The 11,896-nt window shown below is 42.8% G+C and overlaps 1 protein-coding gene across 2 annotated transcripts; it reads left to right on the forward strand.

The window, feature by feature from the left end:
• Positions 1 to 40: 40 nt before the first annotated feature.
• LOC125887516 (methionine aminopeptidase 2-like) lies at positions 41 to 11,784 on the forward strand. Of its 2 annotated transcripts, none has more exons than XM_049574380.1 (12): positions 41 to 91; positions 2,195 to 2,420; positions 3,195 to 3,389; positions 3,531 to 3,593; positions 4,231 to 4,333; positions 4,643 to 4,804; positions 5,060 to 5,241; positions 5,471 to 5,565; positions 7,927 to 8,023; positions 8,115 to 8,218; positions 10,767 to 10,882; positions 11,077 to 11,784. In XM_049574380.1, the coding sequence occupies exons 2-12, from the start codon at positions 2,246 to 2,248 to the stop codon at positions 11,327 to 11,329; spliced, it is 1,545 nt and encodes a 514-aa protein (XP_049430337.1). In that variant the 5' UTR covers positions 41 to 91; positions 2,195 to 2,245; the 3' UTR covers positions 11,330 to 11,784. The 2 variants fall into 2 exon arrangements, with proteins under 2 accessions (XP_049430337.1, XP_049430338.1); XM_049574381.1 differs by having other exon boundaries at positions 3,195 to 3,308.
• The last annotated feature ends 112 nt before the right edge of the window (positions 11,785 to 11,896 follow it).

The raw sequence follows: 11,896 nt of genomic DNA on the forward strand, positions 1-11,896 counted from the left end.
GACATTATTCACAATAACAGATAAGGTGTTTTCCAATGTGGGCACACAGGAGAAGTGATACACAAGTCTCACCGAGGAGCTGCAGTCACAGGTGCGCACAGTAACCTAAAACTCAGCCACTGGATGTTCAGACAAAGTGGTGATTGTAGCATGAAGTGCAGCTTTTACAGGGTAGGCTATTTATTATGGAGCTAGAACAGTCACAGTAAGTTTTGGCTCTGACAATAAAATTTGGCTTTAAAGTGGGGAAACATTGGTAATGAAAAAGGTTCCACTTAAAAATAAAACAGGCACTATTTTTTTTTTTTTTTTAATATTTTTGTTTTTAAATGACAGTCAGCTGTTTTTTTCCTTCATGTAGCTCTTGAAGAACTGCCCCAAGTAGCAAAAATGGCCCAGGATCTGCCCAAATTAGTCCAATTCAGGCTGCCAACACTGCCATCACTGGGCTGTTAACAAATATTATCTGGCCCAGCATTGGCCCAAGCTTGGCACGCTGGAAGAAATAAGTTGAGCTTGGCTGAGACGCAGGATGAGTGATGCCCCAGAATCGGGCCAGATTAACTAGCCTGATTCCGGATGTGACGCTGCCCTCTCTGGGCTGCTATCAAAAATTACCTGACCCAGCACTGGCCCAAACTTGGCATGCTGGAAGAAATAGGTCAGAGTGAATCCAGTTGCCCAACTTGGCTGAGACTCGGGGTGAATGACGCCCCAGAACTGGGCCAAATAAAGTGGTACAATTCTGGCTGTGACACTTCCTTCACTGGGCTGTTGTCAGAAATTATCTGGCCCAGTATCAGTCCAAACCTGGCATGTCCAAAGAAATTAGTCGGCCACATCTGGTGGTACAACTTGGCTGAGACTCAGGATGAATGATGCCCCATAATTGTTATATCCTTATATCAAAAAATTACCTGGCCCAGCGTCGGCCCAAACTTGGCACAAAGGAAGAAATAAGTTGGGCTGCGTTCGGTTGCCCAACTTGGCCAAAATTTTGGGTGAATGATGTCCCAGAATAGGGCCAAATAAATTAGCCCAATTCCAACTGTTGACACTGCCATCAAAAATGACCTGGCTCAGCACTAGCCAAAACTTGGCATGTCAGCAGGAATTAGTCAGGCTGCCTCCGTGGCCCAACTTGGCTAAGACTCAGGTTGAATGACACCCCAGCATTGGGCCAAATAAACTAGCGCGATACTATGCTGTTATCAAAAATTACCCGGCCCAGCATCGGCCCAACTTGGCATGCGGGAAAAAATAAGTCAGGCCACATCTAGTTGGCTGAGACTTGGGGTCAATGACAAGACAAGGATGAGAGATGCCCCAGAATCTGACCAAATAAACTGGCTTGTTTCTAGCTGCTGACGCTGCCATCACTGGGTTGTTATATCAAAAATGACCTGGCTAAGCATTGGCCCAAACTTGGCATGTCAGAAGAAATAAGTCAGGACCCATCCGGCTGCCCAACTTGGCTATGATTCGACATGAATGACACCCCAGAATTGGGCCAAATAAACTGTCCTGATTCCAGCTGCTGACACTGCCATCACTTGGCTATTATCAAAAATGACCTGTCAGCATTTGCCCAAACTTGGCATGCTGGAAGAAATAAGTCAGGATCCATCCAGTTGCCCAACTTGGCTGAGACTCGGTGTGAATGACGCCCCAGAATTGGGCCAAATAAACTGGTCTCTTTCCAGCTGTGACACCACCATCACTGGGGTGGGACCCACAGAGGTATTCACTCCTTAGTATGCAGATTATATGAAAACTACTGCTGTCCTTGCCCCTCCCCTCAAGCACCTCCTCTCCATGGAGTGTAAAAAACTATTGGTGTAAAAAAAAAAACTGACACTGAAAAACATCAGAATGCAAAAGAATATCAAATCCTTTGTTATATTTTTTTTCAGTGCCAATATTTCCTTTTTATTAAGCCAAATTTTGTCACTGCTCTAGCTCCACCGTTTATCAGGACATGGTGTAACATAACTGAGCATTTCAGCCTCCACAGATCACACTGGGGTTGTGTTGCTGTCTTATTATAGTCTGTCCCAAACTGTAATTTCTCCCTAGAAAAAAAAAGATCAGATGCTAAACGAAAGTTTTTGCTCCTCAGCAGAGGAGGATCGTCTTCCTCTGCTCGGGTCAAGTTGTTGCACAGAGATTGTCTAATAGCTCATTATTGGCTCAGCTTCCTCCTGCACACTTTTCTGCTCTGACCACTGGAGGCTCTCAGCAGCTTATGCGTCACTTCACCTCTCAGTCGCTGATCATGGCGGAGCTACAGCTACAGCATGAAGTGGAGCCTCAACTTCTCAATGGGGACGACTTGACCGAGGAGAGAGAGGATGCGGACGCGTCAGAGTCAGTGAAGAAAAAGAGAAGAAAGAAGAAGAGGAATAAGACCACGGCACCAGGTGAGAGGCATCACTTTGCGAGTAGGGAATCGGTTGAGGAAAAGAAATAGCGCAAAATTGTCTCCTCTAGTGTCACTCGGTGTTGTGCACGAGCATCGGATATGCGGGACAGGAGACTTTTCAACCTGTCAGATGGTTTTCCTGTGCAGCTGTCCCAACTCTGAGCGGCTGCCGCTGGAGCTGAGGGCGCTCACATGGAAACGGGACAGGCTCTGAAAATCGGAATTTATCATCAAAACTGAGTGAAAGCTGTCATTGGAAGATGGAATAAAATTAAATTTTACTCCAGATTAAATATGTTCAATCCTATAAATCCTCCCTAAGCTGCATGAAATTATGTAATAGAAGTACCCACAGTTTTAGTGCAATAAGATGACAACCACTCAAATGCAAAAAAGCAGCATGATAATTGCAGCCTCACTGCTTCATAATGGGGAGAAATAAAATCCCAGAAAGCCTGAATTGTTGAAGCGGCCATAAGTCAAGTGTGGTTCACACAGCTCTGCCTATGAAGGGCTAAATGTCATAATGCTGCAAGGTACATATGCCCTTGAGGGTATTGACTCCCAAGGTATGGAAAGAAATTATGCACAGACCCTGCCAAGTTGAGATCGTAGTGGATGCACTTTCTTCAAATCACTCTGGACCACAAATAATTTACTCACTCCATGTGTGTGTGTGTGTGTGTGTGTCAATGCATGTGCATGCACGCCATTGGCTATACACGTGCGTGTTCACCTGCACATGCATGCATGAGGGTGTGTGACTTTGCAGCAGGGACAAATGAAGCTGAGGGGGATGGAGAAGCCGGAGGTGTTGGTGATGTGACAAAACAGTTGGAGCAGCAAACACTGGCGGACAAAGAGAGGGAGGAGGATGGAGATGAAGGTAACTCCTCACCACCACCACCACCACCATCATCATCATCATCATCTGCAGTGGTGATTGTGTTGAACTTTAAAAGCCTGTGTAAGTGCTCAGTTGAAATTCAGCCGGTCATATCTGCAATGTGATATCTGATTTTCAGTAGCACACTGGGAATTGTGCCCGAGCGCCTGTCGATATTTCTCACTTTGCAAACTGTATTGAAACTAATGATGCTTTCAACAGATGGGGATGAAGGAGAGAACTCAGCTGGAAAAAAGAAGAAGAAGAAGAAAAAGAAGAAAGGATGTAAGCTGTTTTTTGTTTTACTGAGTGCAGCAATCGCGTCTCTACACTTTGCAACATATCACTCTTTGGCAATGGCTGCCAGTTTAAATTGAAACTGCAGTTCACATCACAGTGGCACATAAGATTTTATAAATGTATGAACCCCACGGCAAAAGCTTTTCAAATCTGCATCCTGACTCAACTGCATCAGAGTCGCTTTGGATCATTAGGTAAATACAACAGGTGCATGAAAGCAGGTTGACTTGGTTAATTAGTGTCACGAGAGTTACATAATGAAGGACTGACACAGGAGGTGTAGGACAAAATACCACAGGACCTTACATGTCCAGCAGACAGAACAAAATTAATGACATCATACTCCGTAATGTTAGTGTGGAGTGAGCAAACTGAAAATGAGTCATCCTAAAAATGTACTATAGCCCTACTGTATGATACAAGTGCTTCTATACTGCCACATATTTCTGTTACTTGAGGGCGTCTAACACAGCGATATCTGTAAATCAGGAGCTGCGCTGTATCGTGTAGCTGGGTTAAAATGTTAATGTCATATACACGGGGAGGATAACTTGTGTTTTCTTTTCTCTCTCTGACTGCTTTCCTCTGCGTCTCCTTCTCCTCCTCACTATCTGGGCCACAGTGAAGGGACAGACTGACCCTCCCTCAATCCCTATTTGTGAGCTCTTTCCCAGCGGAGACTTTCCAAAGGGAGAGGAGTGTGAATATCCACCATCGAAAGACGGGTGTGTGACCTCCACATCGTCCCTCACACTCAGCAGTTAGTCTTCCACTGCGTGATAGCTTTTATTTAGGTCTCTCTGCTTTGCACTTTTTCATTTCTGGACATCATAATAAGGTGCAATGTTTAGTGTTTGGTTTAATTTCCTGTTCAGGAGCAAATTAAATTCTGTCAGATTTGAAAAAGTATCAACACGACTTTCACCTGTGCAGGGTTTCTACAAGAGTGCGTCATATTCTCGTTACAAGTATTTGTATAATGAGAAAATAATGAGTTCCTCCTCTCTGTGGTGTGCCTGTCTACCTCCCGCCAGGCGCAGTGCAGCGTGGCGGACCACCAGCGAAGAGAAGCGGGCGCTGGACAGGGCCAACGAGGAGATGTGGAGTGATTTCAGGGAGGCGGCCGAGGCACATCGGCAGGTCCGCTCGTATGTCAGGAGCTGGATCAAACCAGGGATGACCATGATTGACATCTGGTGAGACAAGCACTGAAATATTTCTCCCGAGCCCCTTTTAATGGACTTTAATATTGGCTGCTGGTACCTGCCTGAGCTCGTTTGAGACTGAAATTGATATCAGCACTTCTTCTTTGTCCTTGCCTGCAAGAAACAGTTTTAAAATTATCAAAGAAAGCAGAAGTGCTTTGTGGCTGGGTGCATTATCTGCCCTGACAACAGTCTCATTGTTCCTGTCATCTGCTGTCCCTTTGTGCCGCTCTCTGTTCCTGGCAGTGAGAAGCTGGAGGACTGCTCCAGGAGGCTCATCAAAGAAAATGGGCTAAAGGCAGGCCTGGCGTTCCCCACTGGCTGCTCCATCAACCACTGTGCTGCCCACTACACCCCAAACGCAGGAGACCCCACGGTGCTGCGCTACGACGACGTCTGCAAAATTGACTTTGGAACGCACATCAATGGTAAGAGCTCACTAATAACTTCCTAAGTGCTTCTGCTGTGCTATTTCACACTTGGCATTTATTATGACATGGTGAAATGATGATTACATTATAATTCTCACTGCCTGGAATAAACTGTTCTGGTAAGTTAATTAACTTCCACTTTTTAGATTAATACAGGCTGGATGTTTCTGCAAAATGATGTCCTCGCTGAAACTGGTGTGAGAAATTTTACTTTCTGCTCTTTCAGGTCGAATTATAGACTGTGCCTTCACCGTTACTTTCAATCCAAAGTATGACAGGCTGCTGGAGGCTGTGAGAGATGCAACTAACACCGGCATTAAGGTAAAAAATGCAAGGTGCTCCTTTGGTTACACTTTAAAAAATCCTGAGTACTTACCAAGGAACAAGAATCATCATATTCAAAGCACATTTACATTAATATTCATATATAGAGTGCAGTTTATTATGATTAAACCCTTTAAAACTTTATTCATCCCCAAGGAGAAATACAATTTTTCACTCTGTTGGCCTGAAATACACACACACAGGCACAAATAGGATTTGTACGTGTATTAAATGGAGGGATGTTAGAGTGGGGGGAGCATGGACAGGCACCCCAGGTAGTTGGGGGTTTGGTGCCGTACTCGAGGGCGCCTCGGCAGTGCCCAGGAGATGAACTGGCACCTCTCCAGCTACCAGTCCACACTCCATTGGTCTGGACAGGGACTTGAACCAGCAACCCTCTGGTTCCCACCCCAGGTCCTTATGGACTGAGCTGCTGCCGCCCAAATACACTTATTGAGAAGTTTAGTTTCATCTGGCTAGCAAACAGTTAGCGGCTAAATGTGACTTGGTGTAACACAGAAATGTTGAGGTAAGGTCATTATTAAGTAATGATGAATTCCTACTGACGTGTCACACAACTTCACATCCCAGGACAGGCCATGAAAATTTTGATACACTTGATACAATGTTAAGTTTTGTGATATTGTATTGATTCTCAAAGACCCTAACAATTTTAATTGATAGTTCACATGCAAATATTTGGACAGTGTTTCATTTTGCATTGTGTTAAAAGCCCCGACTGCTTGAGCCTTCAGTGTTGTAATCTGTCTTCAGCCACTTGACTCTTTTACTCCAATGTAACAGCATATCGCTAGCGTAAACACAAGGAACACAGGCCCATGAAAGAGATTAATAAAAGACACACCGCTAGTATTGACAGTTTTCGGGCTGTTCTTCTGCACTGTTCATGTGCATAACTACGAAAATAATGCAGCACAATTTGTATGTAACACACGTAATCATGAGCCAGTATAGTTTGTGTATAATCCACGTAATTAGGAAGGCTGTGATCACGTGAACCAATGTGCTGACGAGAGTAAAGAAGGATGAAGTATGAAGATAGAAACTCTGTGTCAGGACAGAGGTTGGGGTGTTAGATGGGTCAAACAAACACAGGACTTTCACCCAGGAGACTGATGTTCAGAGCCGTGTGAAACCAAGTAAACACTGAGTTATTTTAAGGTATATCGTCACCATGTTTCTTCTCTGAAACCCCATCTAAGTAACTGTGCGTTAAATACGTAAATTTATGTTGAGTAATTCATGTAATTTGTGGAGCACTAATTCGTTAGATACCATATGAACCACTGTATGAGGATATGTTGCAGTTTTCCTAAAATTAGATTTAAAAATGGCAACATATCAGAATATATTAAATCATTACCCCTGTATTGTGATCGTACAGCCCTAATGCCTACACAATGAGGAAGTAATGATTAAAATTAGAAAAATTGCAAAATAGAAGTGTCAGCAAAAAAGAAGGTTTAAGTCAAATACAAAAAAGCGAACTTAATATGCTGAATATGTGCACAAGCACAGGCACTCAAATGTATGTAGAACACAAAAGATTTTTTATTTGTTTTAAAAAAACAGTGGATCACTTAGTGTAAATAAATTACCTTAAAAAACTCAAATACTTATGATATGAAGCATGAAAAAAACAAGTTTAGGAGGTAAAATATACAGCTTATAAAAGTAATGACAAAGTGTATCAACACTGAATAATTAGGAGATAATGAAGTTGCAATAACTGATGAAATACAAAAAATTGCACTTGATTAGGTTTTGGTTTTGTGCCTCTAAGTACCTGGTTCAGAGTTCAGGAAGGCTTCCTTAAAGCGGTCAGTCTACATATGACCATATATCAAGTAAAACTATAAATTGAATTGATGAATCAAACTGATTTCAGCTTCTTAAATGTGAATATTTCTTTAGTCTTCAATGACCATAAACTGAATATCTTTGGGTTTTGAACAAAACAAGGCATTTGAGGACGTCATCACAGACTTCGGGAAACACTGATTGACGTGTTTTACTATTTTCAGACAACTAATCATTTAATTGAGATAAAACCAACAGTTAAAATAACTGAGTAATTAAGTTACAGCCCTGCTATCAAGGATATAATATTAGATACTAGTTCACTAACATAGTTTCTACCATCATGAGTTATTACATATTGATTTATAGTTATTCAGGAACTTCTCTTTGTATATTATCCGTTTGTTCCTTGGTGATAACTCAGGAGTTTGTTCTTTATAGTTTGTGTACTTTATAAATTAGACGCATCAATTACTGTCCAGTCCGTCTGTGTGTGAACGATGTAATGATGTGAGTCCAAACACCTCTCCTTCCAAGTTTGCAGGAATTGATGTGCGCCTGTGCGATGTTGGCGAGACCATTCAGGAGGTCATGGAGTCTTACGAAGTGGAGATAGATGGGAAAACATATCAAGGTAATGTGAGGTCATTTATCATCTTTATATCACGCACAGGCTCAGCTCTGCTTCCAGTTTATTAAACCTCTGTGCTGTGTTCTCTTTCCAGTGAAGCCAATCAGGAATCTCAACGGCCACTCCATCGGACAGTACAGGATACACTCAGGGAAGACAGTCCCTATTGTTAAAGGAGGAGAAGCCACAAGGATGGAGGTTTGTACATAACTGCTTGCTTGAATTATAATTTCACCCGAGCCAGATGTGGATGTGACCAGACTGTGGAGCACAAACCAACACCGCAGCCTCTTTTTACTAGAGTGCCTGGAATTAAACCTTTATTAGCTGCTTGACCTTGCATATAAATAAACCCTTTTTAATTCTTAAGTGTAATTGGAGGAACATGTGGCTGGTTAGGGTTACGACGGGGTGTGGAGAAGTGTTCCAATTCACTGCTCTAACTGCTTCTTAGTCACCCTCGTCAGCACTTTAATTACACCTTTAATGGAATTACCAGCCGCATCGAGTAGCAACACGTGTTCAAACTCCAGCCCCTCATTTCACCGTAAGAACGCTGAATTGTGGGCATCCAGAGTTCATTAACAGGCCGGCACTTCACCCAGGAGGAACATGGCTTTGCACTGTCTTACATTTCCCCGAGATCCACGGCTGCCTCACGTCTGCACAGCTGCAGTACACGACTGTATTTGGACAGAACTGAGCATTTTAATTGGCAAGCTGCTGAGTCAAGCATTTTACCTGATGGTTCCAGGAGGGTTGGGGGGGTTGCTGCTGAGGTGGCAGCTTTGCGTGTTGTATTTTTAGCTGAAGTGTGTTGGTGTAACAGGGCCATTACCCTCTTTGTGATCAGAGAGTGCACGGCTGGAGTGGCAGCTGGGTGTGCCACGGGGCTGCTAGCACTTTGACTGATTATCGGTGCAGCGAGAGAGGGTGTCGCAGTGTTATCAGCTAATACCACAGGGACTCCAACAACAGCCACGCGCTGATAGAGACACAAAACGCCAATGAAACCCAGCCAATCGACTCACACGAGGCACTGCTCCACAAAGGACACCACTGCCTTTGATAGACTGCACATGAATGTGTCAGCCGCTGGCATCTTGAGGTTTTAATTTACTCTCAGTCCCCCTGGATCGTTTTTGTCCTTTCAGTAACATCATACCCAGCACCACATAATGCTGCAGAAAGGTGTACAGATACAGATATACAGACAGGGGCATATCTTCCTATAGACTGCATAGGCAGCTGCTTAGGGGGGGCCACCCAGAGGGGGGCTCCAAAATCCCCCACACAATTTTTTTCCCCTTAACATTCAATAAATGGTGGAGTGGAGTGGATGTGGAGAGCATTACAGAGGAAGTGAAAGTCAAAAGCCTCAAGGCGCAGTAGAAAAACAAAAAAAGATTTACATTTGCAAATTTGCACAAACCATTTTCTCTCTTATTGTTTGTTATTTTTTTTGCACCAAAATTCGGAAATAACCCACGTAATCATGAGCGGGTAGTACGTATATAACCAGTGGTAGATGAAGGACCTGAAAGCTACACTTGAGTAAAAGTACAGGGACCGGGTGCATAAAAGACCTTAGGTTTTCCCCTTAAGAAGTATCACACTTAAAGCTTAATTCCTCCTCAGTTGAGAGGCTTACACAGTTGCACAGAATCCCTTAAAAGGTTTTGTTTGTTAAGGACAAACTCATTTACAGCATTGAAAGAGATTTTACAGCGGTAAAAGTTTCTGTTGGGATTGTTTGTTTGCTTGTTCTCATGCTTTTGATGCCTGTTTTTGTTGCATAAAGTTGGCCTATAATTAGATAGTGAGAAAAAGACAAGACAATCATAGAAAGCACAAGCTACAAAGTAAATTTGATCCCCCAAATACCAATAACCAGCTTCTTCTGATAGCTGACGATAATGGCGGCCAGCTGGCAAGAAACAATTTTGTATTACAATTTAAAAATAAGCTAAAATGTCTGAAAATCTTTTAGGTGACAAATAGGCAACTCAGAAACACAATCTTGGTTTATATTTGATCAGCACTACTTAGTTTTCGTGTTTGATCTCATTTTTTTCAGCCTCTGTTTTCTCTGTCTTCTCAAACTTTTGCTATTACAGCTGAACACGACACTAAAATATGTTTCTAAAAACACTGTAGATGAGAAACAGGCAATACAGTAACATAATTTCGATATGTATTTCATCAGCACTGCCAAATTTTACTGTTTGATCATATTTTGGTCTGCGTTTGAGAGAGAGAAGGGCAGGTCTGTCCCTTGATCTGCTTCTATACTCTTTGTGTCCGTGGTGGCGGTGTGGGTGGTAAGCAATACAAAAGTGCAAAAATGCAGCCTGTAGTTCGAGCGACAGCCTGAGAGCAGGGGGGGCGAAGCGATATATCTAGGCACTGGTTAAACTGGTTAACCACAGTTCATTTACACAGACTGCCCACATTGTTTTGATAAAAAGCTGGTTGAAAATCGGTGAGGTATCCCTTTAAATACCGCTATGTCACACCATTGTGGGGCACGTAGGATATCACATGAATCGCTGTATGAGGATACGTTGTGATTTCTCATTAGCCCTTGTTTTTAGTTTCATATACAATAAATATAATAATAGAAATGATAATTTTAACTTCGGGGTGACAAATGTGTTCAGTCCGGCTCTGTACATAGATACACACTTTCATAGAAACTCTACATTTTACACAAAGTGATTTTGTCTTTTCATTTGTTGTCTCTCAGGAAGGTGAAGCCTACGCCATTGAGACATTTGGCAGCACAGGGAGAGGTGCCGTCCACGATGACATGGAGTGCTCACATTACATGAAAAACTTCCATGTTGGACACGTACCAATAAGGTTCTGCTGTTTTCATCTCTTCCCTCTGTTGAAATGCAAAATATTGATCCTGAAAATTGTTTATAGTTTAATATTTGCCTCTTACTCTTCCAATCCTAAATTATAACAAATGAGGCTGTGAACATAACGCTTGTTGTTTACATCAATAGAGTCACTCTTCAGTTTGTCTCACTATCGAATCTTCTGTGCCGCAGACTTCCAAGGGCTAAACATCTGCTGAATGTAATCAATGAGAACTTTGGCACTCTGGCGTTCTGCCGCCGCTGGCTGGACCGCCTGGGCGAGAGCAAGTACCTGATGGCGTTGAAGAATCTGTGTGACCTTGGCATCATAGACCCGTACCCACCTCTCTGCGACATCAAGGGCAGCTACACGGCCCAGTACGAGCACACCATCCTACTCAGGCCCACCTGCAAGGAGGTAGTGAGCCGGGGAGACGACTACTGAGCATGCGCCCAGAACTGGAGGCGGAGCAGGAGGAGCATGACAGCTCAAAGACAACAAACCTCTGCAGACTGATCGCAATTATGCAATATTTCTCTGATAAAAATTTCCAATGCTTTAGTAGGTAATTATTCTAGCAAGAGCAAAAGACTTGTGTCATGGCAATAGCTTACTAGTGTTTATTTTTCCAAAGAATCAACCCAGTAGACAAAGGGCATATCTTTATGAAATGTAGTGTTGTCATTTTAGTCATATTTTAACGTGCTGCTTTTAGGAAATATGCAAAAAATATATGCAAATGAAACATGCAAAAAATGGTTTTGGCGAACGCCTCGCCTGGAAATGCTTTGCTTCACTGCGTTGTTAAGACCTTGTGAGGAAACTGCAATGAAATATTTATATTTCTATATTTCTTTGCTTGAGGCAGTTTTATAAGAAATAAATTGTTATAAATCTTGCATTGATTGCTGTGTGCACATTTATGGAGGCTTGAGAGCTCAGCATGCTCGATTACATGACCAGTGTCTGATGAAGTGTATTTCTCTCTTTTAACCAAAGGAGGGCGGTACT

The sequence above is a fragment of the Epinephelus fuscoguttatus genome, linkage group LG4 (genome assembly GCF_011397635.1).
Source record: "Epinephelus fuscoguttatus linkage group LG4, E.fuscoguttatus.final_Chr_v1".
Taxonomy (NCBI): domain Eukaryota; kingdom Metazoa; phylum Chordata; class Actinopteri; order Perciformes; family Serranidae; genus Epinephelus; species Epinephelus fuscoguttatus.

Bases quoted from the DNA above. Each gene is read 5' to 3' on its own strand.
- LOC125887516 (XM_049574380.1), top strand. From the start codon at position 2,246: ATGCGTCACTTCACCTCTCAGTCGCTGATCATGGCGGAGCTACAGCTA. The intron at 5,566-7,926 runs GTAAAAAATGCA...TCTCCTTCCAAG, and splicing joins CAACTAACACCGGCATTAAG to TTTGCAGGAATTGATGTGCG. The intron at 10,883-11,076 runs GTTCTGCTGTTT...TCTGTGCCGCAG, and splicing joins GTTGGACACGTACCAATAAG to ACTTCCAAGGGCTAAACATC.